The sequence below is a fragment of the Echiichthys vipera genome (genome assembly GCF_963691815.1).
Source record: "Echiichthys vipera genome assembly, chromosome: 6".
Lineage (NCBI taxonomy): Eukaryota > Metazoa > Chordata > Actinopteri > Perciformes > Trachinidae > Echiichthys > Echiichthys vipera.
In genome coordinates, this window is record NC_139831.1 from 17,122,698 (window position 1) to 17,149,653 (window position 26,956).

General features: G+C 43.9%; 1 protein-coding gene across 1 annotated transcript; it reads right to left on the minus strand.

The window, feature by feature from the left end:
* Positions 1 to 832: 832 nt before the first annotated feature.
* Positions 833 to 25,732, minus strand: frmpd1b (FERM and PDZ domain containing 1b). The gene is made up of 17 exons (XM_083915185.1): positions 25,708 to 25,732; positions 18,662 to 18,812; positions 16,020 to 16,130; positions 14,622 to 14,794; positions 13,088 to 13,190; positions 12,649 to 12,694; positions 12,202 to 12,306; positions 11,917 to 12,012; positions 10,531 to 10,656; positions 10,315 to 10,434; positions 8,917 to 9,050; positions 8,089 to 8,215; positions 7,614 to 7,706; positions 7,270 to 7,452; positions 6,789 to 6,936; positions 5,558 to 6,523; positions 833 to 5,345 (listed from the first exon to the last, which is right to left on the minus strand). Exons 3-17 carry the CDS (start codon positions 16,124 to 16,126, stop codon positions 2,755 to 2,757), a joined length of 5,118 nt encoding a protein of 1,705 aa, XP_083771311.1. The 5' UTR covers positions 16,127 to 16,130; positions 18,662 to 18,812; positions 25,708 to 25,732; the 3' UTR covers positions 833 to 2,754.
* Between the last annotated feature and the right edge of the window lie 1,224 nt (positions 25,733 to 26,956).

Below are 26,956 nucleotides of genomic sequence, written 5' to 3' on the forward strand. Positions count from 1 at the left end.
AGTGAAAACGTTGCCTTCTTAACTCTGCTGCCTCCTTGTGAATAATTTAGAGATATTCCAAGTGCCAAAACAGAGGAAAGAGGCCCCAGTGCTATAAACACTGCCTTGTGGAAGTAAAACAACACAGTAATCCTCATTAACAGTATTGGTAGTACAGTGATGATATAAATAGAGAGGCTGTTTAGACCGCAAAGGTAGCCCTGGTTCAGTGTGAGGCCATGATGGCAAATTTAATTACTCTTTTTTCTTGACAGTAGGTAGGGGGGTATTGCCGCATATTCACTGCATGGTTGGCACGACTCTGCTCACTCTTTTTTTGTTTTTCATAAATGAAAGTTGTGGAAAGTACCTGGCACTTTTTTTGGTTCCACCTCGGTCGTGGTTCATACTGCTGAAACGATACTAGAAGATGTAGTTAAGACACCGCTGACTATTGATTGGTCAGAGAGAACTATAGCGCTGCTCAGAGTATCCTGACCTGGCATTTTTAAGTAGCCAAGCTACTGTCGATTGACTCGCCCCAGATTTTCTTTAGAGATCAGCCCCCAAAACTGCTACATTGTTGACAATGAAAGCCGATTGTCAAGCTGAAGACGATTTTACAGCAGTTAAGTTTGGCGATGCTATGATGGTGCTATCTGACAACCCCGCCTTCACAGAGGGAGTAGAGTACTATATACTGTTGAAAACAATATAGAGAAAAGCCCCTGGTACATGAAATTAGTTGACTCAAACTCAAACACTGCAGACGTTCACCATTGTTAGGGTCAATGTGTAATTTATTCCCAAACAATACATTTGTTGGTACATCGACTTCATTGTACGTGGGTATGGAAAAGTGACTGCTCATGTAGAAACACAATGTCCTCTTTGAAATTGAAATGTTGACAGTTTTACCGTACAGAAACAAAACAAGTAGGTGACACAGGCACTCTTCACTCACAACTAGAGACGCTCCTGAGACATACAGTATGTCTTGATGTTAGTGGTATAATGGACACGGCTTCTGGACAAACATGGCAACTGGAAGCTCTGAAATCTCACAAAAGAGACCTAATCATAGCCCCCTTGACAAAATCTCCCTCATCAGCTATTTGGAAGATTAAATATACCACCTATCGCCTCCCCTGTTGTTTCTGAACTTAAGCGGTCTTTATTTCGGCTAATCACCTTATCACCTTATGAGTAGCTGCTGGCTTAATTACCTTCTCGTTGTCATAGGTGACTCAAGTAAATCCTTCCAAATGGCTCACCAAATGAGTTGGCACCGTGTGACATGGATGAGCTAAGTGAACACTGTACATCAGCAAAGGGATGGAGCAACGTATTCCTTTTACTGACAATTCACAGACATCAGTATAGACAGGAGTCTTAATATTGACAAATGCTAATGCCATGCAACTTTGCACAATGTTGCAGATCCATAATGCAGTAAGTTCTCCCAAAACAAGACAAAAGCCAACCTTCCAAACAAAGAAAGCATCCATTATATTCAGACAAACATAATGCAGCTATTGTTTTTTAATGTTAGCACAAAAAACAAGGATGCAGTATGGGGGGTGAGGAGTTTATGTTTGCATAGCCATAAACTAAGGTCGAGAAAGAATAGGACACAAAGATATAAATGTATATCTACAGTTCTGACCCCATCAGTCAGTCCATCTGTCAGTCAGTGTGTTTTTAATGAGGAGGTGCGCCTTAAGAGGAAACCGTAGTGGGGAACAGTTGTGGCTCAGTGTTTTAAGACTTTGGATCTTTGCTACATCTGGACATAGTTTAACAGTCACCCTTGTGCCGAGTCAAAATAGTTTTTTTAACTACATAAATAAGGTCCCCTGTTTCTCCACACATTCCCAGAAAATATATATGTAATGTCCTTTGGATGAAAACTAGATTAATGTTATATTACTGCATATGTTTGGGTTATGGGAGTATTTCCAAGAGGCATTCACTCAGAGTCAGTCAGGACCAGGGAAGAAGGGTAGAAAATCACTTTACACAAGGGTATGTGTCTCATAAAAAGGTGCAATCTGTAACAGTCAAAAGTGCTCTCCCTGCTTTGTAATGGTATAGTTTTGTATCCCATTTATATGTGACTGTAATTTTGAAAAACTAAATCCTTAAAAAGGTGCACATATAAAACAAATCAGTTAATAACTGTACTTTGCAAGTGTGATCAAGTATATTTTCTGTATTGTGTCATTGAATGTATCATTATACTAAACTTCAAAAAATGACATTTACAGATTACACCTTGTGGAGTGGAGAAATCTTCAAAGCAGCCATAGATAACATAATACTGTCTCAAAGAGAAGGAAAAATAAAAATTCCAGTGACATCCATAGTTTTTTTTCCCCACCAGAGACCTGCACATCACAGACCATGGTGCAAATATTGTAAAAATAAATACATAAATACATACATGGGTAATCCATCCTTACATACATACACATATTGTATCATAAAATAAGAGAATTATAAGATAATTATAAAATTCATATGTACAAATGCATAGTCCATATGCGTCAAAGAAGAGGCCAAGCAGTTAAGTTTCCTCTTTTTGTTTAGGGTTCTGTTTGGTGTGTGTGTGTTTTCCATGTGGGTATGTTTAACGTGGGTTAGAGTTTGTGTGCTGTGGTGTGCATGGCACTTACTGTACAAGAACACAGGGGTTACACACCACATCGCTCTGTGCTGTTTACTCTTGTCTCACCTCTAGAGTCAGTGGGTAATTAGTGAGTAAAAGTTCACAGGTCAAAAGTTGAGAGGAACGTGGCCAGGCGTGTTCGCTGTGTCTGGAGTGCTTGTCCGGAAGAGCTGCGTGAGTGCAAATACGGACGAGATGAGCACAGTGCAGCGCTTGGCTAGTAGCCTCACCCCATCGCTTTCCCCATGACCCTGTCCAGACCCGGAGAGGCCCGCACTCTTACCCCCAACTCCGGCACCGGTTCCAGCTGTCTCAACAGCCCCTACAAACTCACGGTACAGACCCACGATCTCCTTCAGCTTGTCCATGGCCTCCTGGCTGTCATCGTCATCATCCCTGTGGACTAGACTCACTTTATGGCAGATGTCACAACCGGGGCAGGGGGTCGTTCGCAGGCAGGCTGCTGACAACTGCACCAGGGCACTGAAGCTGTTTGATAAAGAACGTAGGGCTTCATCAGGAGCCCAGCCGACACGTGTGGCCCGCTGACATCCAGATGCCAAACGTCGAGCTTCTGCCTGGAGAAGACTCCTTTCGACCTCTGTCATGGCAACAATGCTTGTCCCAGTACAATTTGGGTCCGGTGCTGGGGTAGTACTGCCTTCAGTTCCATTGTGATTTAGGTCAGGCCCTACTTTTATGTCTGTGATATCCTGCTTTGAGTCTCGACATGATGTTTGTTGGGACTGCTCAAACGCTCCCCTCTCTAAGACCAGCAGAAGTTGGTCTATATCTTGACGTAGCGATGCAAAACCTCCCTTTAGCCCACCATAATTCTTGTTGGTAAGTGTACGAAGATGACCACCAAATGAGTTTGTGGGGGAAACTGGACGTGAAACTAGCGGACTGAGCTCAGAGGAGGCAGTGGAGAATGTAGACAGCGGGCGGGGGTTGTCCCTCAGCAGTGACAGAATATTGGGCTTTGGAGAGGGTGTTGTAGGAGGAGAGACAGGCGCAGGTCGGGCTGGTTTGGGGCGTGTGCGGCGGGAGAACTCATAAACAGTGAGCTCCTCGTCAAAGCTTATGCCATCCTCAGTGTCCCCACTGAAGCAGTTGGCGTAAACAGTGCGGCAGCCACAAGCCTCCTGGTGCTGCTCTGGAGGAGTACTGTCAGCGAGGGATGAGGTCGGTGAGTCACCTCCAATTTGCATGTTGGACACACCTCCCAACCCCACTGCTAAATTGGTCCGTGACTGAGGCTGCTCCGATGAAACACTGCCACTGTGTGCACTGTTCTCTTTAAAAGTGAGATTCGGGTGGGAGCCGTTTGTCCCATTTGCCTTTTTCATGTGTGAGGTCACCTCCTGAGCCTCTTTGATGGTGGCTATGACAACCTCAGCTCCATCCTCTAAAATGTTCCCTTTCCCTCCTGATTTTGAGGCCATGGTCTCTTTTTCCTTGACAGGGGTCTTGTTTAAATCTGATAAACCGCTGGCTACAGACAAGCCAGAGCCAAATCCAGATGTGTCTCCATTGATGGAGCTAGTAGATGGATAATCCAGAGTTCCCAAAATCTCCTGGGAACGGGTCATGTACCAAGGCAGGGCCTGGATCTTGCCTCTCAGTGCAGAAGCTGGCAGTCTGCCTCCCAGACTGGAGGAGCTGGTCCTCAGGTCGGATCCTGATCCAGATTTTCCAGGCTCTCTGCTTTCAAGGCTCCCAACACCATTGGAGTTGGTTGAAGTGAGGGATGTGGTAAGGGTGAGAGGTGCATCTGTATTTTTGGGTGACAGGCTTTCATGACTCAGAGAGACCCTCCTGGATCCTGACTGGACACTGCCATTGCGGCTGCTCCAAGGGTGTATACCATTTGTCGGACTGATGCTATCTTTAAAGATCCCTTTGCTTGGATCAGTTGGAGAGACTGGAGAGCTAGCAGGTAGTGATAAGGGGAATTGGAAATTGGTGGGGGACGTGGGTTTAGGGGGCACCGGAGGGGGAATGGCTAGCTTTGTACCTGAATTGGAGCGAGGGATAGGGGGTAGGTTTGGTGGCTTTCTTGCGGGTAGAGCAGTCCCATTGCTTCTCCCCTCAACTTTAAGAGTCTCCTTTACACCAGGAACATTTGTTTTGTCACTGGAAATAACATGCGCTCCATCGTCATGCGTCATATCTTTATTCTTTTTTGGGCTGTTTTCTTGCCTCTTTGTTTTTTCCTCAGTTTGTGGTGTTGCGACGGGTTGCAGTTGCTTGCTACACCGCACTGCTGTGATCAGGGGCGAGGAGAGAGGCAGTCCACCTGTCCCATATGTGACAGACTTGAACTCCATGGTGTCGGGCTCCATTTCCAGAAGTTCAGAGGACAGACGTCCAGAGGCATCCCCATTGCAGTGGGCATATGATCGCCCATGCTGGGGGGATTTGGGAGGAATGATCTGAGGTTTCGGAGGCAGCTGGGGCTTAGGTGCCAATAGTGGTTTGACCTTAATTTCAGGTTTCTGAGATGGCTTTGGTGGACTGGGCTGTTGGTTGGTAAGTTGATTTGTGGGGCCTTTAAGTGTCTCCACCTCCCTCTTGATTTTAGAGGATTTGGCTTTACTGGCAAGAGGGGACAATGGCTCTTTCCCTGGGACAGCCGAAGGACTATTCCAGCTTCCACTCAACCGATTAGCATTCTGCTGGTCAGCCAGCTCAGCGTCTGTGATGGAGAGACAAATAAAAAGTTAAGGACAGAAACATAACGGCATAAATGGATTCGCACAAATCTCCCCCAACCTCTTTTAATCACATTAATGTATCTTAAAAAGCAAACCTACTATTATAAGTAAAGGACCTTCACAAAACAAGGACAAGCAAGGACACTTTGTCACAGTCATCTGGAAAGTCAAGTCAAACGTGCTGTAAACAAACCTGATAGGTCGGGAACTGGAGGAGTAAATCTCTCTTGTGCATCAAAAAACTCGTCTTCAGACTCTGAGGCAGTTTCTTTGACCAAAAGAGCTGGTTTGGGATTGGGTGAAGGAGTCAGGAACAGACCCTCTTCATCCTTGGAGAGGCGATGCTCAGCTTTATCCCCAGGGATTGAACTCGTTCTTACTGGGACTTTGGGAGGGATCTTTTTCTTTCTTTTAATGGGTGATCTTTGAAACGGTATGCTGTCAATCATTCTCAAATCTCTTGAACTAGGGATCTTAGAAATACGTCTGAGTCCCTCCAGTCCTTGCTCTTCCTCCTCCTCATCATCATCATAATTGTCATCATCAGTAGTAGCCTCGGGCGGGCTAGGGAGGAAATCAGCCTTTGAGAGCTCAGCGAAGCAAAGGCAAGAGTTGTCATTGCCACGGTAATTGAGGTTGGTGGGTCGCAAGGGCCCTTTGTGGCGTTTCGGCTCCAGGAGGTAGGGGTGGTGAACGTCCAAGCTTGGTAGATCCTCGCTTGCGCGTGGTCCACGGAGCGTATCCATTCGAGATGGGGCTTTGGCTGCGGCACTGCTCTCCTCCAAGGCAGTACTCAAGGAGCCACTGGACAAGCTGGAGAAGCTGCTCGTGACCCGTGGGTCAGTGTGGTACCAGGTGGTCTCCAGGTTCATTTCTTCATCCATAATACTAAATCTACGCAGACCACTTCCTGTCGCTCCCTCTTTCTCTTCACCCTCGTTTTCCGTACCTTCTGTTGTCACTATTATCTTCACTTCCTGTTTGCCTTTGTGCTCCTCTCTCTCTTTTCTTTCTTCCTCTCTCCTCTTCTCTTCCTCCTCTCTCCTCCTTTCTTCCCAGTCCTGACTTGCTGGGTCTGGGCGTTTGAAATTCTGGCAATCCATTGGGTCATCCTCATCTGTTGAGTCATCTGAGTCACTACAGCAGCGAGACACATAACCTAATAACAGCAGAAGAAATATACAAACAATAAAATCAAGTAAACCATTAGAGCAGGATATGTTTTAAAATGTGATAATATATAATAAGACTGGCTTTTCTAACAGTACCCGTACTGCCTGGTGACATACATCAGTATGTGATGTGAAAAATATCTATCAAATGGCCAAAGCCAGAAAGTGATTATTTTAAGTGAAACTGTTTTTGCTCACTTGATAGGGATTCATAGCACACGCCCTCTATTACGGCGAACTTCCCACACACACCTTCTTCAGCAGGTATCCGGTGCACCCTCACTTTTGGGCGCCCCAGACGGAAGACATTGACACTGGGATCCACAAGGAGTTTGTAGTAGCCTCCCAGCAGACACCCTAAGTCTTTGGCTGCCAGAGAGTCCATCAGTAAGGCAAATGGCTGCAAGGGGGAGGGCATTGCGGAAGATAAGGTAAAGTGATTAAAGCCAAAGGGTGAGGGAGAAAAGGCGATGAAAGGGGAGAAAGAGGGAGAGAGTCACCTTTGAGTCGAGTGAATTAGCTTTATATAGCTCCCACACACACACACACCCTTAAGCTGTATACGGTTTGTGTACTGGAGGAGAAATGCTTGACCTATATTTAGTGGAGCATAAGCTTTGGCTTGAATATGGTGTGGTGAGTGTATATCTGTTTTTTTTTTTTTTAGATCTGTGTCAGTGTGTGAGTGCCTATTATGAATAATACAGTTTAAGTATCTCAGTGTCCTCCTTACCTTCATGTCATGCAGTGAGATGCGCAGGAGGCTGACTTTGTCCGACTCTGAGAGCAGTTCCACTCGGCTGATGCTGCTAAACTCAACCAGTGTTGAGATCATATTGAGCTTGTGGTTGATGACTTGACTCATCCCGTACTTGGCTCCCACCAGCAGGCTGACCAACACCTCCCTGTCCTGAAGCTGAGTTTGGATGAGAGTGAGTAAAGTTATATAATGAAACAAGCAGAAAATAGGAGGGAGATGTAGAATAAGAGATATGCAAATGTGTTTTGAAATGGATGATAACATCTTTGTTGCGTCTTTTGAATGGTAACATGTAATATACCGTAGATCCAACTCACCATCATCGTAGCTGTGTAGGACCGTCCCCCGTATGAAATGAGCTCTCCCAGCTGAGTGAGGTACGCCAACCGAGCCTGTGATGCAGAAATGACCTAAAACAAAGCAGTGGACAAAGAAGAAGAGAGAGGAATAACAGTGAGGCAGACAGCAAGGAGACAGAATGAAAGAAAACCAGGGGGGATGTTACGGTTGACTCACTGACCAAAACAATTCTCTCCACAGAGAAATATGCTCCATTTTTTTTCCCGGAAACATTACCCAAGCCCCAGACATATTACTCCCTTTTTTTTAATCATCCTCCGACCCATCGTCTGTCTTCCTCCAAATCTGCTGTCACTCCATACATCACTTAAACCTCAGGGAGATTAGCAGTCACTGCAAAGTGTCAGTAAAAAAAATTCCCTAAAGCAACTACTATCTATCTCTTTAGGTCTCTCGATGCTTCCGTCCACTCATCCATCAGCCTGTTTCTACCTTCTGGCGTGGCTCTAGCAGGGCCTGGATCTTTTTGAGATGGTAGCTGATGGCTTTCCTCAGGTCCTTCTCCCTCATGTTGCCCAGCAGCGTGGGAGAAATGAAGCTGTCCATACCAAACTCCTTCCTGTCATCAGAACACACAGAGGATTGGAAAGTGGAAACATCAAGAACTCTGTAGCCTCAATGCACTTGATTTAGTTTCTCTAAAAACAAGTAAATATTGGTGCGGCATTGGAAAGGCAGAGGGAGGCTGGGACTCAGAAAGAGCAAAACAAATGTGGAATTGATTGGGAGAAAAAAACACATTGAGATTTGCGAGTAGACCTATCTGCTAAAGTTGCTGTTTTTCACACAGCTGCCACTAGATGATACTAAACAGCCATGTTTTAACTGAACTGTAACCATGACTGCATCATCAGTTTACTGTGAGGTGAAAAAAGCCAACGTCTGCGATCCACAGAGTATTTCTGACTGCAATGACGAATATAATCATATTAATCTATGACTGGGGCCTTCTGGGAAATGGATCTGTGCTTACGGGTGTTTGTACATTTTTAGCTTTTGAGTGTGAAAGAGAGAGACCGGGAAAGACAGGAGGAGGGAAAATTGAAAAACCAAATAAAAAACTTTTGATGCACATACAGGAAATAGGGCAAGTACACACCCCCTCTGCACACACGCAAAATATTTTTCAATCACATTAATAGATTAAGCACTTAGATCACCATAATTACACAAAACCCTATAATGCGGAGTACCAGAGTTAGGGCCGTCGTGTCCCTCTGTGACCATTAAAAGACATGTGCACACAAACATATGACTCACGTAATACTCTTGATAGAGGCCCTTGTCTGTCCACAGCTATCTAGTCTCTCATGCATGTGCAGGGCAGCCAGGCGGAGTGCAGTGTTACACTTCATCTCTACTGCAAAACGCTCCTGCAGCACGTCCCCAACACTCTGAAAACAGACAAAGTCACAGATGTTACAAACAGGCCTACACATGCATACAGTATACAAAGTATAGCTGAACATCGTATTTACTATTTGTTACACCAGCATCAAGTCAGACATTGCTAAGCACACAGCTCATGAGCATCTTTACAAGTAAGCTAACGCTGTGCCAAAGTGCCACTCATACAGCCCAAACAAACGCAGCAGGAGACAGAGCCTCCTCATAGAACAATAAATCATCGTGACATAAGTGGCACTCTCAATGCTTTACTGTGCAACACAAATATGCAATGACAAACTGTGGCTTTGCAGCTTTTCATCCAGAGTTGAAATATAGTCTCAAAGTCAAGCTTACGTGACAGCACATACAGTATCTGACAGTATGCAGGAGTTCTTTGTTACTTAACTCACAACATATTCACACACTTACAAGGTGATACAACACTCTTATTTTATCAGATTAGGATTAGGGCAGTTTTGAACTAATATGAGAAAGACACAGGGAGTAAATCAGGGTTGGGCGATTGGAAGAATGTATCGCCAATCAACGATGTCTGAGCACATTGTCGCTTGTTGTTTTTAGGGTGCTTTTTGGGAGATAGTTATAATTTTATTTTGCTAATTTTAACTGTCTGCATCTAAAGAACAAGCTGCTGCTCCATCGAGTCGGACAGCTGCTCATCAAACAGCAGGGAGACAGGTGGGAGACAGCAGGGAAAGACGGCGTTTACAGCCAACTTATTTTATACCTATATTTATATCTTACTCTGTGATTTATTTCAGCCAAACCAGAGTTGGTGATTGTCTGCATTTTAACATCTTCACAACTTTTATTCTGGCTCTATTTTTGTAATGGTTTTATGATACGATAAGATAAGATATGATATGATACGATGCGATACAATATGATAAGATATGATAAGATACAATACAATACAATACGGTACAATACCGTACGACATGATATGACTTTATTGTCAGTTAACGCAGAAATTCATTTTGCAACCTTTGGCAGTTCTGTTCAAGAAATGTACACACAGGCTGAACGTAACAGTTACATAATAAGAGACTTTACAGAGACGTACAAAACACATCAATTAATCCTGACAAGTACATATCACATAATGTCCTCTGGAGTCAGGTCTCAATTAGCAGCACACTGACTTTGGTTAAGCAACTGGATACACTAATATATAAAATAATTCTTCAGGCTATCGTGTTTTAAATTCTGTGACGGAAAGTCGTACTGTAAACGAGAGAATTGGCTGACCTGTAAAAAGAGGTACTCAAAGGTCGAGGGGTCATCCTGCAGCAGGTCCATGGGGTCTTTGGGGATGAAACACACCCTGAAGAGACACCTGTAGTCATGGGAGTCCTTTTTCTGCACCACCTGGTGAAGATTAAAGAAAATATATATAGGTAAATTACACCCATAGAGTACTACAGTATGTTTGATGTGGATTTGTGAATCCACCGTTTCTGTCACCTTTTGTATGAGCTCTTCTTCGTGCAGCAGCAGTAGCTTGGTGATGCTGTACTGTTGCTCCAGCACCAGGCCAAAGTACTCGATGGCCCGGATGGACAGTTTATCCTTCAGAGTCAGCACAATGTCCTGGAATGGTGAAAAACTAACAGTTCAGACCCCCTTAGACAAACATGTTTTATCCCTGTCTGCTGATGGCAGATGGTCAGATCTGATCCGCCTCTCAGTTTCCCTTTGGCTGGGAATACAAACTGAAAATACACTGCACCAATAATGTGTTCATGTAGGCAACAACAGACATGGGCCTACTGGGGATGACTGACCCTAATATATACCCAAATATATACCTCCTATCTCATTATGATGATTGTATACAGTCATATACAGTCTGTAAATGCCCAGCTGGACATGACGTCTGGAGTTACTCACACAATCCAGCTCTGCCCTCCTAACAGACAAGCACTTCACGGCTCTGAGTCCCGCCACACTCTTCTCTTTTAAATGTTTCATAACTGCCATTATTCCACCATTACGAACAGCTACAACAGCTACAGCCTCCCCACACTCTAACACCCTTGGGGCAATCACAACATAACTTGTGTGGTTCTTAATTACAAACAACACCCACAAGAAGCCTTTCACAAGTAGATCCACGGTTTGGTTTCATAATGCTTATGAGAAACTGAGGGGGCCGATGATCATATCTTCTGAGGACACTAATGTAGGCAGCACGTAACACCAGTTATCTATCTTTCATCTTTAATTTTTGATTTTGTGTCTTAATTGTTGCTCATTGTTATTGTTACAGTAAGAAAGCCAGATTCAATGTATTTCCTCCTCCAAGAAGTTGTTCGACCTTGGTTTATCAGTTTGTCTGTCTGATTTTCATGCGACATTTGTCGAAGGGTGTATCATGGTTTCATGGGCCCAGGGACAACCCATTAAATTTTGGCGCAGATCCACATCATCATATTAAAAGAAAGGGCATTTGCGCTTCATTTATATGTTGTCAAAATAATAAAAAGTGTTAACACTGTGAGATAGGACATACCTTAGTGCCCTTCTACTTCAGCTTGGTATCAGCTTTGTCATATAAATGAACATATAGAAAGTCCCTTCTCATTGGCTTTCATATGAGCGCACTGATATTGACAAACATGTCAGCCGCCAAAGAATGATGCTGCCACCTTTTGGGCCGGCCAGTAACGAGATGCATCATCCAATTACCCGTCTGCCATTCAAGATTCATCAAAGGTGACCCTGTATTGTAGCAGTTATGTCCTTTGAAAGGGTCAAACAGACCTCAGGCCTCCTATTTTCAGTATACACCCAGTGCAAACTTCTTCAGTTAAAATTGTTGATACGATATCTAACGGTTTTAATACACACCTTGACGGTGGTGCTGTTGTCAAACTTGAAGGCCTTGGTCTGCCCGTTCTCTAAATAGACTTTTAGGACATTGGGCAGGAAGAGAAGAGAGTTTCCCTGATGGAGAGAAGTGAGAGATATCACAGTGGTTAGGCAGGAATCAATAACAAAGGAGGGAAGGAAAATGGAGCATGACGATCTTAAAAAATAAAGACTGATCAGAAGAGTGAGAGCTGCAGAGATGAGAGTCATTCATCAGTGACTCACAACCAGCCTTCATTCTGTGTCAAGTAAGGTTTTGCCCACCTGAGTGTGCCCGTTGACCACCACCTCCTCTGCAAAGCGCACTTTAACTGGATTACTCCTCAGACGAGCTCTCTTCTCTGCCGACATGATGGATGACTTGGGATTCTGCAAAGCAAAGACGCACGCCAACGCCATTATATATGAGGACAGCTCGATCACAGACTGAGACTTGCACAATTATCACGCTCAAACAAGCATAATGGCACAATTAATTATGAGACCAACAAACTTTGAGCCATTGCCGTAATCATACAGTCCACACACACACATTTGCACATCATCATGATCTAAAAGCAATGTGGTGGCAGTTAATCCTGTCAGAGGGTTTACGGTCACATGCTTGGAAACAAGCAGAGCTTATGCTTTAACGAAGGGTGGTATAATGACTGTTTGTGAATGTGTGTGTTTGTGTTGATGGAAGGTCATCAATGTCTTCTTTGTACTCACAGTCATGTGCCGCAGGATGGTCACATTGATACAATCTTCCAAGTCCCTGAGTGGAGAAAGAAAAACAAAACACATACGCACAGACGCACGAGAATGATCGTTATCTTTCTGTCCAGCTGTCAAGTAATCACTTTTTCCTCTGACCTTTACCCTTAACTTGTTAAGCCTTTCTCTATCTCTCTCACACACACACACACACACACATACACACACACACACACACACGAATCATCAGCGCACACTTTCAGAAATGCACTTCAGTAAACAATCATGACAGTGTATTTAGTCCCTGGATGGACCGGACACACTGGTAGTATGACACTGGACCCAGAAACTGAACAGGCTTCTCATCGTCCAATACTTTTTCTACTATTTTGTAGATAGATAGATAGATAGATAGATAGATAGATAGATAGATAGATAGATAGATTCTTCTCACCTTAAGATGTTTTCCACCTGCTCTGCGCTCAAATCTTCCAGCACTGTATCATTAATCTGTAGCACATGGTCCCCTGGGTACAGAATCCCATCTGCAGGACTCCCTAAACACACACACACACACACACACACACACACACACAAACACAATGAATACAGTGCACTTGCATAAAACAAAAACCCAGCTGCACACGTGGGCTTGCATTTTCAGTTCAGATAAAGGCAGATATACACACAGATGTAGGCACACACCCACACACACACAAAATGACACGCATGGTTATTCAACATGGCTGACTCAACAGTGTTCAGCTCTCCAGGATGTGAGGGGTTACAGTTATTCTGGGTCTCATCCAGCTCGGCTCCACTCTGCTTTTTCTAGTTATTTATACTCATTTGTCTTCAGGCAAGAGAGCACGACTGAGGCACAGCCGTTTCAGCTTACTCTAACACACACACACACACACACACACACACACACACACACACACAGACAGAGTGTATATAGGCCTAAACACATACGCCCATGCACACATATTTTCACATTCCCCGACTGACTGGCAAAGCCCCGTCTGTCCCTGATTTTTGACCCACTGACGGCAGCCGACATTGCTTTGCAAGCTCAAATACACACACACAAACACGCACACGCACACACACACACGCACACACACACACACACTATGGGTAGACCTGAACACATTCCCTCTCTCTTGCCAGACAAGCAAACCCCACCCCCCTCACCCTGTCGAGCTTTCAATTCAGCTCTGCCAATATCCTGATCTGTGCGGTTTTTCAAGTCCCCTCCCTTCCTCCTCTCTCTTTTTCTCTCTTCCTTGTTCCTCCTCCACCACTTTCCTCTAACATCACCAGGACCTCCTTGCTGACTCCTCCCACACCCAAAGGCATCACCCATCCTCTCGCCCCCTTCACTCTGCACACTTTTCTCACTCTTTATTTCGTTCTCTTTTGCCATATTTGCACTGTGGTTGTTGTCCGTTGGTCTTCCTGCTGACATCTTCTCTGTCTCTTGTCTTCTGTTATCACATCTCTTTCTTTTTGGCAGCTTTTTACAGAGCTGGTGGCAGGGTGTGACCCTTTATCAGCGTATTTTACAGGATAGACAAAAAAGTGGTGGATCAGTGTCTCTCTGTCTCTTTCTCTGTCTCTGTCTCTGTCTCTGTCTCTGTCTGTCTCTCTCTCTCTCTCTCTCTCTCTCTCTCTCACTCCATCCATCAAAGTTGCCTCAATGAAAAGTGATTGAATGTAGAAAGGACAAGCAGGTGGCTCTGTTGTTTCGGTGGCATGTCTGGCACCGTGCCCTGCAGTTTGAATACCAGGGGAGAGTCAGTGTGTGTGTGTGAGAAAGAGAGAGAGAGAAAGCGAGTAAATCTGCTGTGCTGCAGGCGGTGCACTGTTGCATATAACACGTGGCCATTTGGAGAGGAAGTAGGAAAACAAATTGCAGTTATCCACCTAGACCAACGTGTCACACACACAAACACACCATCACCTCCACCACACACCCCACATACCTGGGGCGACGTCCCTGACCAGCAGGGGTGCGTTTGTGGTGAGGATGAAGCCATGTCCAGTGCTGCTGTCCAGGACCGGGTCCCTGGTGATCTGCAGCGTCAGCTTGGCCTGGAAGTTCTGATTGGACAGACTGTTGGAGCGCTGCGACCTCCCATCGCCTAGCAACCGCTCTCTAAGGAGGTCAAAGAGGGTAACAGGTTACCCATGTGCCAACTACAACACTGTGGGGTTTTTTTCTTTTACAAATTGTTTTACAAATCATTGTTTTATTTGTATTAAAACTCAGTTGTGTTGCCACAGGGAAATTCAACTTTTCTGCCTGCTAACATTTTACAAATTAATAACTTGACACAGAAAACACAATCTTCACTGGTGGTTTTTACAGAGATTATGGAGCTGCAAATAACTTAATTTTCAGCATCGATTAGTTTGGCATTTATTTTCTCGATTCATTGTTATTTGCCTATAAAATCATAAAATGTTGGGGATCAGGAGATTCAGTTTAAAACGATACAACAGAAAAGAAATCTGTAAATGGAGGCATTTTTTGGTTTAAAAGTGACTGAAATTATTAATCCATTACCAAAATGCAAAATAATTCTGCTGACGTTAAGCAATTAACCAACTAATCTGATCAGTTCAAGAATAAGAGTCTACATGCTGAAGGTTCTTGAGGCTCAATGCTAACATCAATGGAGGTCACATTCAAACTGTTGTACATCATCAGCTCAAATGCACCCTGGGAATCCATAGTAGAACTATCCGTATATGATGTGTTTACACCATTGGCATCCTCTCCCTGAGGCCTGCTGTCCTGGTCAGCTGCCCCCCCCTGAGAATGAGAAACCACTTGGCAGACAACAAGGGAACGAGGGGCTCTTGAAAGCATATTTGTGGTAAGCTGTGGGGTGTGTTTGTGTGTGTGTAAGAGGGACAGTCAGGTTTTGAATATGCACTCAAGTATGTGTCATGTGTCTGAATGTGTGGGTGTGTGTGTTCACTTTGACATTTTGTTCTGATTTTGAGTTTTTACAGAGAGCTTTCTATAGTTTGTTCGGTAAAAACACACCTTTATACCATGTACGATATACAACACTTCTTGTACACTAAAGAATCTGGCAGCAGGCCTGGAAGTTCATGTTTTCTCCACTCTCTATCCCAAACTTGATTGTTTAGTTGTGTTTTTTTCTATAAAAGTTGTGTAAGTTGTTATCGCAGCAGTGGTTTGTGTGGGGTCAGCATTTTCTGCTACTATTGTCAGTGTGGTGCCAACATTTTCTACTGCATACTCTAGATCCACTCTATTTCTCCCTCAAATGCAAAAAAAAAAAGTTTTTCACTACACCTTTTAAATCTTAGAAACATTTCCTGAATTTTCTATTTACTTCATGCTGTACCTGCTAAGCGACTCTCGGGTACGTCGTATTATTGTTCCCACCACCTGCTGCACCCGACTGGCCCTCCGAGCTGGAGACCTGCTCCTACATCGCTCCTTCTCCTCCATTTATCTAAAGAGACAAAAAAAGAGAGAGAAAAGGATATGAGCCATACACGCATAAGCCTGACAAGCAGAACATAGAGAGAGAATAGGGGACGTAGGATGAAGATGAAAAGGATTTAAAGGGAGTAAAACAGTTTGTAGAGTTTAGCTCTTGTCTTGTCGGACTGTGAATTGTGCTTTGGCTAAATTTGCATTTCGTCTGCTCTGTGTTTTTTTTAATATTCAGTGCGTGTAGCCTGTCTTGAATACGATGAATAATCAGATATGTGAACAGAGCAGGAAAGGCTGAATGAGAAAGAGAGAGGGGTGGAGTGGAGTCAGCATGAACAACACGTCACACACATTCACTTAAATTACCTGGTTCTCAATAACAACTGCACCATCACACAATAACGCAAGGCGCAACAGGGTTAAACGTAGATATGCTACGTGCTGCATGTTCGTTACAAATTTGCAGCTGTGCACTTTCTGCTTCGCATGCCCTTTAATCAGGAGGGGGTGTTGAAAACATAATAAAGAATGGAAGACTTGGTTAAACCTCCAGGGAGGCAACGCTGGTCAGCACTGAATCCTGACCAAGTCTCAAGACTTACGACTGCCCTCAACTGTCTTTTGTTTCTGTCACCTGCCACCATGACAACCAATTGACAGGGTTTATTATCTATTGCTGAAAATATACTCTATAAAGGAAGCTGCATTATTCATGCTCATGTTGTGTTAAATGTGGCAGCAGCAAAGACTGTAGAAGGCAGGGATGTGCTATGGTATTGTGGTACGTTATTGTTTTACTGTCTTGTGATATACTTCGTCTGCTGTTGATGTCTCTGTTGGACTGTTTCATTGCATGAGACAGGGGAAAAAATGGAGGAAAACTTTGGCAGCAAAAGAGTTGCGGCCCAGTCCCAATCGATACGGCTAACAATGATGAATGTGCTGCTGAAGCCCGCTGTAATGGTCCGTACCTCGGCCCTCGGCAGCCAGCTGCAGAGAGCTTAGTTTGGTCAGCTCTCTGAAATACGGAGGAAACTTCCGCGAGCAAAGACATTTGTCTTGAAAAGAAGCACAACAGTTCATGCCTTTTAAAACATGCCTTTGTGGAGCGAGGAGGAGGGTAAAGTCATTACAGTGCAGTTACCTTATTGTACCACAAAGCAATTCTTACCTGTCTGGCATTTTCTCTTTTGTAATCTTAAAATGCTCCTAATAAGCGCAGTGTGTACTGGATTTCACGAGCTTCCTGCCTGTGATCCGTAGCTGCATTTCACTTGCTCTGCTCATGCTGCGTTCAAGTGCCACGGGAAGTCCAAAGTTTCAGCCCTCCAACTAGGAAAAGTGCACTGGTATGCCTCCTACTAGTGAAATTGGGGGTAGGTCGATCTCTCAAATCAACAGTAGGAGATTTGACTCTGACAGTCATTCCAGTGCACTTTGCCTAGTTGGAGGTCCTTCTTCCCACGGCACTGTCTGGAATGCAGCATTTTTCTCTCACCGCACGTGTAGGGGGAAGAGAGGGAGCTTCATAGGTCAGACAGGGGGAAGAGGGTTGGACTTTGGAGGGAAGCGCTGTGAGACTTAGAAGAATTGCTTTAAGTCTTGGGTTATCGGGAAACATAAAACACCACATTGAAATCAATAGAGGACGTCAAGCAGTACTGACGTGAGTAAGATTAGTTAATTTATCTTTTCTTTAAGACAGACTTCAGCTCATCTCCGTTGAGGCAGTTGCTGGTTGTAGGTCAGTGACAACCAGCCTCACTTAGCAGTAGGAAAGCGTGCAGTGTAGGTCTGTCCTTTAAGAGGATTAGAGGCCCTCGTTCTGCACGGGCCCACACTGGTCAGGGTGTCACTTTAGCACCTCCCGCTTATCCGGTTTTAAAGGCAGATTGACGTGGATGAGGAGGGATAAGTGAAGCTAGGTGGCTGACAGCTGCACAGTGATTATTGACAACATTCGATCATTGAGAGAAGCGGCGTCATATGGATCAGGAAACATGTCCGGACCACTAATAGAGACTTCTTTGCATTGTACTGATGCTTGCAGGTGTGTGGGCGTGCATCTTTGTCAGTGCTGCAGTCAGTGCTGAGTCAGGTGACAGTTTTTTGCTATCATTCTCCTTCTTTCCCTCTTCTGTCTTTTATTTTCTCCTCTCTCTGTCTCTCCCTCTCTCTCTCAACCTCACTGTCCTTGCCGAGTCAGGTAGTCGTCTCCAATAACAGTCTCTCTGGGCAGCAGCAGCCAGCCATCATTTATATACATGCAGATCCTAAGCATCTGATCAAGGGGTTTGCTATACTCACACCTTACAATAACAGCCCACCTTTATAACTTTACTAAAGGAAACAGTGTGTGTTAGTACATGGTAACCCTTGAAATGCATTTTTAACCATGAAATATTCTGGTATTTCACATTAATAACATGTGGTAAGCTTCTAGAAAAGGCATAGAAAGATTTGACATATATTCTGTCCTCCTCCACTTTCAAATATATTTTAAAAAAGCAGCAAATTTTAACCAACAACTGTGAGGGCGTGACTCACCGTGATGTGGCTTGTCTCTTCAGGACTCCAGAACACAAATACCCTCTCGCCCTCTGAGACATCAGCTCCGCAGACCCTCCAGGATTGGCTGAAAAGAGGTGGAGGGGGGTCCTTGTGATCATCGGGGCCAATCCCAATCTGGTGCGGCCACCTGTGCAGAGCAGAGCAAAAGCTGTCAGGGAGAGCTGTCAAAACCCATAAACAAGATGCATTACCCACACGACGGATTTATATTTAGAGCGTGAAACGGACGGTTATCAAGTCTGATTAAGTCAGGTCAGCTGCCTTTGATTCGGAGGTAACAGAACTACATTCGAGTTGTTGATGTTTTCAGAGTGAACACGTAAGTATGTTAAGCAAAGCAGATGTGAGCCCAAACCAGCTATGTGGTTGTGGTTTTCCAAGAGGCCCCTCCTCTGGTCCCCAAGGCTCTCTCTCTCCCTCTCTCTCTTTCTCTCTCCCTCTCTCTCTACGCCTCCACAGCCTGAAAAGCACATGGCGATGTAGAGATGAGGCACTCCATCTTCAACTGTTTGTCTAAATTAAAATTTCATACCGCCCAGTTCAGTTAACAGCTCTTACTGGGTGCGCTCTTTAAAAATAAAGAGGACAGCCTGTGAATCCTGATGTGGTGGGGAGAGAGAGATGCTGCCAGGCAGACAGAGATCTCAGCCAGTAATAAAAAAGGACAAGTCTTTCATATGAACATCAGGGCAGATATGGCTGAAACCTTAGCTGGGCCTCGTGGAGAATAACACTCTTGGGGGACGCTTTGTTGTGTAAAGCCCCGCTTCTGAATTAGAGACACTGAATAAACAGTCTTTGTCTCGTTTAAGGAAACCACCTCATTTTGCACTTGAATGTTGATTTTTGAAGTAAACTTTAACTCCCTGGGGCTTTCATGTACAAGAGGGAGCAGAAATCAAGGGATTGATAGTCCCATCTGTGCAGCTCTCCCATCAGGCCCTGTGTCCAGCACACAGAGCTCTTTCACGGAGCCCATGTGTCCCAATGAAAAGCCAGCTGAAGTCCTAGACCCACACAGACTGCAGGGCATATGAATAATGCATGGGGCTAATGCAGCTAGCCTCTGACCGCCTCCTTCTACCACTTTGCCAGCACAGGCAACAAGACGAGCGAAGCACAGAAGAAGAGACACACAGGAAAGACGTATGGGGGTTGCAGAGGTGAGGAGGGGGAGAGAGAGAGAGAGAGGGGAGGGGACTCTGAGGGGCTGAGAAAAGGGGAAGGGATACAGAAAAGAGAATTGGTCTAGGAAAAGAATAGAGAGAAAGGACAGGATATTGAAAGGGGGAGGAAAGGGGGAGAATTTTAAAGAGGGTGAAGAGGGCAGCAGCAGCAGAAACAGGAGAGTAAAGCTGCAGGAGAAGAAAAGACAGAACAAAAGTATCTACAGTGAGACGTAAAAGAGTCTGTCCAAAAGGAGCAGTGGGGGAAAAAAGCTGATCAATGCAGCATTTTCTCAACCAACTTAGAGAACACAAAGCCAGGGAGCAGACATTGATGTATGGTTAAATAAAGAAATAAAACAGCAAACCTGTTTTATTTCTCATGAGGTTTTGTACTTTTCCTATACTATTTGGTGTCTTAAGGTCTTGCATTATGCGCATTTTAAGGTTCATTCTTGTTTTTTAGGCTTCTTCTAGAACATGTTAACATGCTTCTATGTAAAACAAAACAAAAAATAACAACATTATTATCATACTGTCTGTCTGAATATACCTGTATTTATTATCTGTCTGAAACGCTCCGTTTTAACGCCTGTCCCCCGAAAAAGCCCAGTCTGCTCTGATTGGTCAGTGTTTATGGAGTTTCCTATCTACATCAATTGAGTCTATACCATCATCGCACCCGGGGAATAAGTGTAATGGCACTTTCTACCTATATATAGTACAGTTGTGACAACACAACCATATAGAAGTCGTGGCGGCTTGTTTGAAGACAGTTTCTGAATGCGGGCTGTGTGCATTTCTCTGTGGGTTGAGAGTTTTTAATAATTTTGCCGTATTTATATAGCACCAATAAAAAAACGACATGGATCTCACTATTTACAAATATGAAAACTTTCTCCCTCTTTCTACAGCATTTTCAAATCCGAGACTGTAAAGCCTATGTCTGCGAGTTGGCAATGAGTCTGCTCCTAATCTGGTTCTGAATCAATAGTAATTTCGAATCCCGTCCTCCACTGTCCGTAAGTCCCCAGTCTGCCCACAAGCACAGCTCATCAGCGGGTCTTGTAGCCTTGCCCAACCTTTCAGTCGTTCTCCCCTTCCTCTTCCTTTAAACCTTCTCCCCCCTCCACCAAACTTCACTGAACACGGAGGATATCTGTATAAAGCGCTGTTAGGTAATGACGGCTGTCTATATCTCTCTGTTTCAATGTCTGTCTCATTTCTTGGAGACAATGTCTGTCCCTCTATGCTCATTTACCCACACAATGTGTCTCTGTCTTGGACAAAACAGTCAGTTATTCAGTCCTGTCGCCTGGTATGAGTGCACATGCAGTTCATAGAAGCACTCTCCTCTCTGCTCTGGGGTTTAGAGGTGGCACTGAGCTGGCAGCTTCTGTGCAGCCAGCTGGAAAGAAAACAGCCCAATTAACACTGCTTGGCCAGACTGGGGCCACGGCAGGTCAGTCCAACCTGGACAGGGCCTGGTGGATTTGCATTAGGACTTGAAGTGGGCGGGGGGGTCCAGATACAGCTGCTGTTCAACTAAATAACATAATCCGAGCTAATGGATATGACAATCTGACTGATGGGAGAAATTTCTCAATTAAAAACTTTAAATTCTTGTCAATCAGGTCTGCACACAAACAAATGAAGGCTGGACTAAGCACTGGGGCACTCTGTTAATGCAGTTACAAACACCCAAGCATGCACACACACACACAAACACACACACACACACTCACAGGGCTTAATATGATAAGCAAGTATAGTGTTCGGTAACCAGACTCCAGCAAAAGCCTTGTTCGCTGACTGAACAACAGCTTTTATTTAGAAAGGAACAGTTGGCTGTTATTGACATCTTGGTCTCAATCTGTCCCTCACACACACACACACACACACACACACACACACACACACACACACACACACACACACACACACACACACACACACACACACACACACACACACACACACACACACACACACACACACACACACACACACACACACACACACATCCCCCAGCTGAATAAGACACACCGGATACAGCTGCACCACATGAGGTGCAGGGTAGCCGCAGCAGGGGTTGGTTCAGCAACTCTAGAATTAATTTTGGCTCATAGTCCCTGCCAACAAAGTTGGACACAGAGCTCGACAATCATTCAGCACAACGGCAGCAAACTTGGCAGTGTGTGTGAATAAATGAATGACCTGAGGTGAGAGTGTTTTCGATTTATGTGAGGCAGCTGGATTGCTTCAGATCAAACATTCATGCTGTCTTGCGAAATGCTGCGGACGGATGAAATACAGATTATATTCTATACTTATAGTACATAAGTATAGAATATAATCTGTATTTATAATTCAGGTTAATCAACAACGTATTGAGCAGGTTTCAAAAATCTTAAATTGAATGTTATTGTGCAACTTTAATAATCAATCGATTTGAATTTTAGATAGGAAGATCTGAATGATGATGATGTATCATGTTCTGAAGGAAAATAAATGTATCAAGCTTTGATAATTTCATTAATTTGCTAACATTAGATTTAACGTCTCTATAAACCGGCTCCTCAGATGCTCAGCCGTAACTCCAGAGGATCATTATGGGGAACTCCTTATTTGCATCATGAAATCATTTTAAACTCAAGTTAGAGTAAAATATCTCAACAACTATCGCATGGATTACAAAGAAAATACCGTAGTTGCCCCACAACAACATCACCAACAATAAAAGAAATCAAGTGCAAGTGACCCAACTATCGTATCACAAGGATTTGAGCAATATAACCATAATGGAGGGGGTAGTCCTATAAAGGGTGTCACCCTCGTCCTCACACACATCATCATTTGGTACGATGAGTCATGCTCACTCTCGCGCCAACAGAAGGTCAAAACGTTCACGTATCCAGTAAAATTTTTCAACTTGTATGGACTGGCACAAACCTTTGTTTCAGACATTCATGGTTCCCAGAGGATCAACCCTAATAAACTTTGTGGATCCACTGACTTTACTTCTAGCATCAACATCAGGTAGAAATTTTTGTTTTTTTGTCTCAACCACAAAATTTAGTACACCCATCATCTCTCCCAGATGATAAATTGTAATAGCATTGTTGATCCATTAACTTTTTCTTCGAGCATCATTTCATCATTAAACTTCAGTTTTCCCAATACTTTGGTTTATGGCTAAATACCCGGGGGACAAAAGACTGATTTAGGGACGGCGTGAATAAGCTAGGGTTTATATGCAGTATGTGTAGCATTGCTCCATGCTATGTATTTGTCACTGTGAAAATAAAAAAGATAAATCAATCTTGCTCTGTCCGTAAAATATAACAAAACGCCATCAGTCAACCGTCAAACAGCAGCTTGGTGGCTTGTTTAAGTCTGTTGTTGCTTGTTGTGTTTTGCTGGTTATTTCTCTGTAAGTCGTCCTCCAGACATAATCACATCCCCCGTTCTTCATCCAGCCTGTCAGCTCATTCCATTAGCATTATGAAGACAGGGCTCACTGTGCGCCGCTCATTTCATTTCCCCTTTCATCAGCGACCTGGCGAGGCTTGAGTTCCCCAGTGCACTATTAAATAATGGGTCTTTTGAAGATTAATAGTGCGCTCCATTGTGTTACAGATCTCTATCGGTGGTTCTGATGGTTCCGGAGAGAGACAGAGTGAAAAGGGGAAGATCTTTGGATGTTAGAGAATGACAGATGCTGTGAGTCTGGAAAACTCTCTGCCTCGTGTCTTCTGTTGCTGTCTGAGCCAATTTCCTCAGTGATCCTTCAAAAACTGCACAATAGAGGTTTTATCTTTATGTAAAAGTAATATGAGGGCAGCCAGTGAGCCAGCGGCTACAATAGGCCTCTGACTTCTGGAATAATACTTACACATAGCTACAGTACAACTGTATTATTTCATATCGCAGCGCAGAATAGAATAGAGGATCAACCTGGTTATACAGAGCTGATGATTTACTTATGGGCTTTATGATTATTTTAGGCTTTTCATACCCTTAATGTTTCACTATACATTCATAAATGGAGTTGGCCTACATTGTGGCGCCACTGCCAGTCAAGTGTGCCATCACCATGGAGCTGTCACAACAATGAGGTCACGTCTTCTCTCCTCTGCAGGAGTAACACTGGTACAGTTTAAGTCGGAAATACGATACGGCCAAAATCTAATATCCAGATATAGGTCATTTCATATCTCAATGACAATATATGTCTCGTTATAGCATGTTTTCTGGGAAATCTAATAAATAAAACGACTAAATGAAATAACCACATGGTAAAGCATATGTTTGTATACTCATCTGTGAACTAAATACCTGACAAATGAATTCAATTAAGAACTCTGGTGAAAAATGAACATAGGGATCAGAATGTAAAGCGGCGTCCAAATGATGCCAAATGATATCGTCATAACAATAGACATTTGTTTCATTTTGTTTTGATGATATACGTCATCATATCACCCTCTATCATACACCAGGCCATACGCAAATGTATCCCGACCCATAAATTAATTGAATTCCGTTACTGAGAAACACCTACGTTGACTGATCAACAGCTTCCAGCAGCCAGAATATGCAACAATATAAATCAAATTCCTGAACAGCTTCAGTTATCGATGGATCTAATGATCAGTTGGTCAAGGCATTGAGCTGGAGCAGCAAACACCAGCCCAGCAACACAAGAGTGCCCTGGAGACATGAAGCTGAAACTGAAGAGGAGGAGAGGTGGAGAGGATGGCTGTGCTGGCTGCAGTAAGTGGGACAGAGGAGCAGTCAGCGTTGCAGATCGAGGCTAATGCAGCCAGGCATCAAGGCTTTCCTGATGTGCAAGTTCTGCCTGTCGTGTTTTCTCCTCAGGCAGTCTGACCTCAAAGCAGCAACTCCCATCACATGTTGTAGCATAGGCCTACATCCCTGAGTCACAGCACAAGGCCTGCAGCAGTGGCAGAGCACAGCCCAACACGCTGCACACAAGAGAGTGAAAGCAAAAACACTGAGCATCCACAGCTACTTCACATAGGCTGCTCATCACAGGGCCAAAATGGCATTCATTCATATAAGTGTGTGTGAGTGTGCTGAGCAGCTGCATGTGACGCTGTTAAAAACACTCAATGATTGACTCAGATAAGTGATGTCTCTATGCAGAGTGAGGGCCGCGGTTTAACACGTGTTTAAATGGAACCGCAATCACTGGTCATATTAAATCATGTCATGCATTAAATGAAGGCCCCAGAACAGCAAAACGCATTGTTCCGGTCTAGTTGTGTTGCGCTTGTCATGCCTGGCACGGCACGGGAGAGCGCAGGGAAGAGGCTGCTGCTTCTGGCCAAAGATACGAGCGAAGAAAAAAGCGGAGAGGCGACTTTTCCCAGGGTGGCTGCACACACATCGTCTACGCCCATTCACAATGTGCGTGTTTCCTACCCAGACTCCCGGCAGCCCCTCTGATCCATCCGGATTTAGTCCGTTCATCTCCAGTCTGTAGTGACGGTGATTTCACTGCGCATGGATCTCCACTATCACTGCATGAGACGTGCGTGTGCGTGTGAATATGTAGAATAAATGCCGTTCAGCGTGGCACAGAAATGACCAGATTTGTGACTGTATAATCCTGCACCGATGTATATCCCCAATAACCTGATTGCATGTTGAGAGAAAAGACTGTATCGATCTATTTGCTCATAAATGCTTTATAAAAGCCCTTTAAAGAATCAATAGGCTATTCACCATTTCACTGAACAGACACTAACTTTGGTCAGTGGTCACAGCCACACCGGTCAAACGAGGAGGCTAAACAAAGAAAAGAGAAAAAAAAGGTCAGTCTTTTGTTACCTTTATAATCTTAATCGGATTTAAATCTCTCCACTGCCTCCATCAAACAGGACACGGGTTTAGCCTGCAGGCGTTGTGAAGACGACCATCAGTTTTAAATTATTCATTTCGATGTGATGAATATCAGTCTGAATGGCAGAAACCGATGCAAGGTGCAGGCGCCTCCGTGCAGCAGCCGGGGCGCTCCTTCGCCAGACAATAAACACCGGGAAATACCGAGAACACTCACCTAGTGGTGTGAGGAGGAGGCAGGCGGACCGGGAGCCTGGGAGGGTCGTATTCCCCCCGAAAAACAGCAGCGATGTGGATAATTTGAGGGGGAAACGATGTTTGCTCCTCACAAATATCCGCGGCGTCCTCCCGGGCCGTGTGAGGATGATGGAGGTGGTGATGTGGTGTGTGTGGGGGGGTTGGTGCTGGATGCTGTCATCGTACTGGGACTGCTTTCTGCTTAATCCTCGGCCCTGAGCTCAGAAATAACCCACCCCCTCCCTCTGTTCGTCAATCTCTCTCTCTCTCTCTCTCTCTCTCTCTCTCTCTCTCTCTCTCTCTCTCTCTCTCTCTCTCTCTCTCTCTCTCTCTCTCTCTCTCTCTCTCTCTCTCTCTCCTCCGCTGTCTGCCCCGAGGACCCCCACCCCTCCTCCGCAAGGTCAGTCACAGTCCAGGCTAACGTGGATATTAGCCTACATCCAGTACCTAATAATAATAATAACAATAATAATAACAATAATGATGATAATAATAATAATTATTATTATAATAGTGATATAATAATAATAATAATAATAGTGACAATAATAATAATATAGTGATAATAGTGATGATAATAATAAGAATAAGAATAGTGATAATAATAGTGACAATAATAGTAATAATATAGTGATAATAGTGATGATAATAATAGTGACAACAATAATAGTGATAATAATGATAATAGTGATAATAATGATGATAATAATAATATTACCGGTGAGGATAATAATAAAAGTGAAAATAATGATAGTGATAGTAATACTAATAATATTAACAGTGATAATAATAATAATATTAACAGTGAGGATAATAATAATAATAATAATAATAATGATAATAATAACGATAATAATAATAATAGTTTTTTAATAATTTTTATTCCTGTCACAGCTCGATGAGTGGAATAAATACAGCTTGAAGGGATTTAAAACACTTTTATTACCTTAATGACCATGAATCCAAAACAAAGCGGGCGGATTACTGCACCTGGAGAAGT

Excerpts from the sequence above, each read along its gene's own strand:
- frmpd1b (XM_083915185.1), bottom strand. The coding sequence starts at position 16,126 with ATGGAGGAGAAGGAGCGATGTAGGAGCAGGTCTCCAGCTCGGAGGGCC. Across the intron at positions 10,657-11,916 it reads ACAACAGCACCACCGTCAAG|GACATTGTGCTGACTCTGAA; the intron begins GTGTGTATTAAA and ends TCACCATTCCAG. Across the intron at positions 10,435-10,530 it reads AAGAAGAGCTCATACAAAAG|GTGGTGCAGAAAAAGGACTC; the intron begins GTGACAGAAACG and ends AATCTTCACCAG.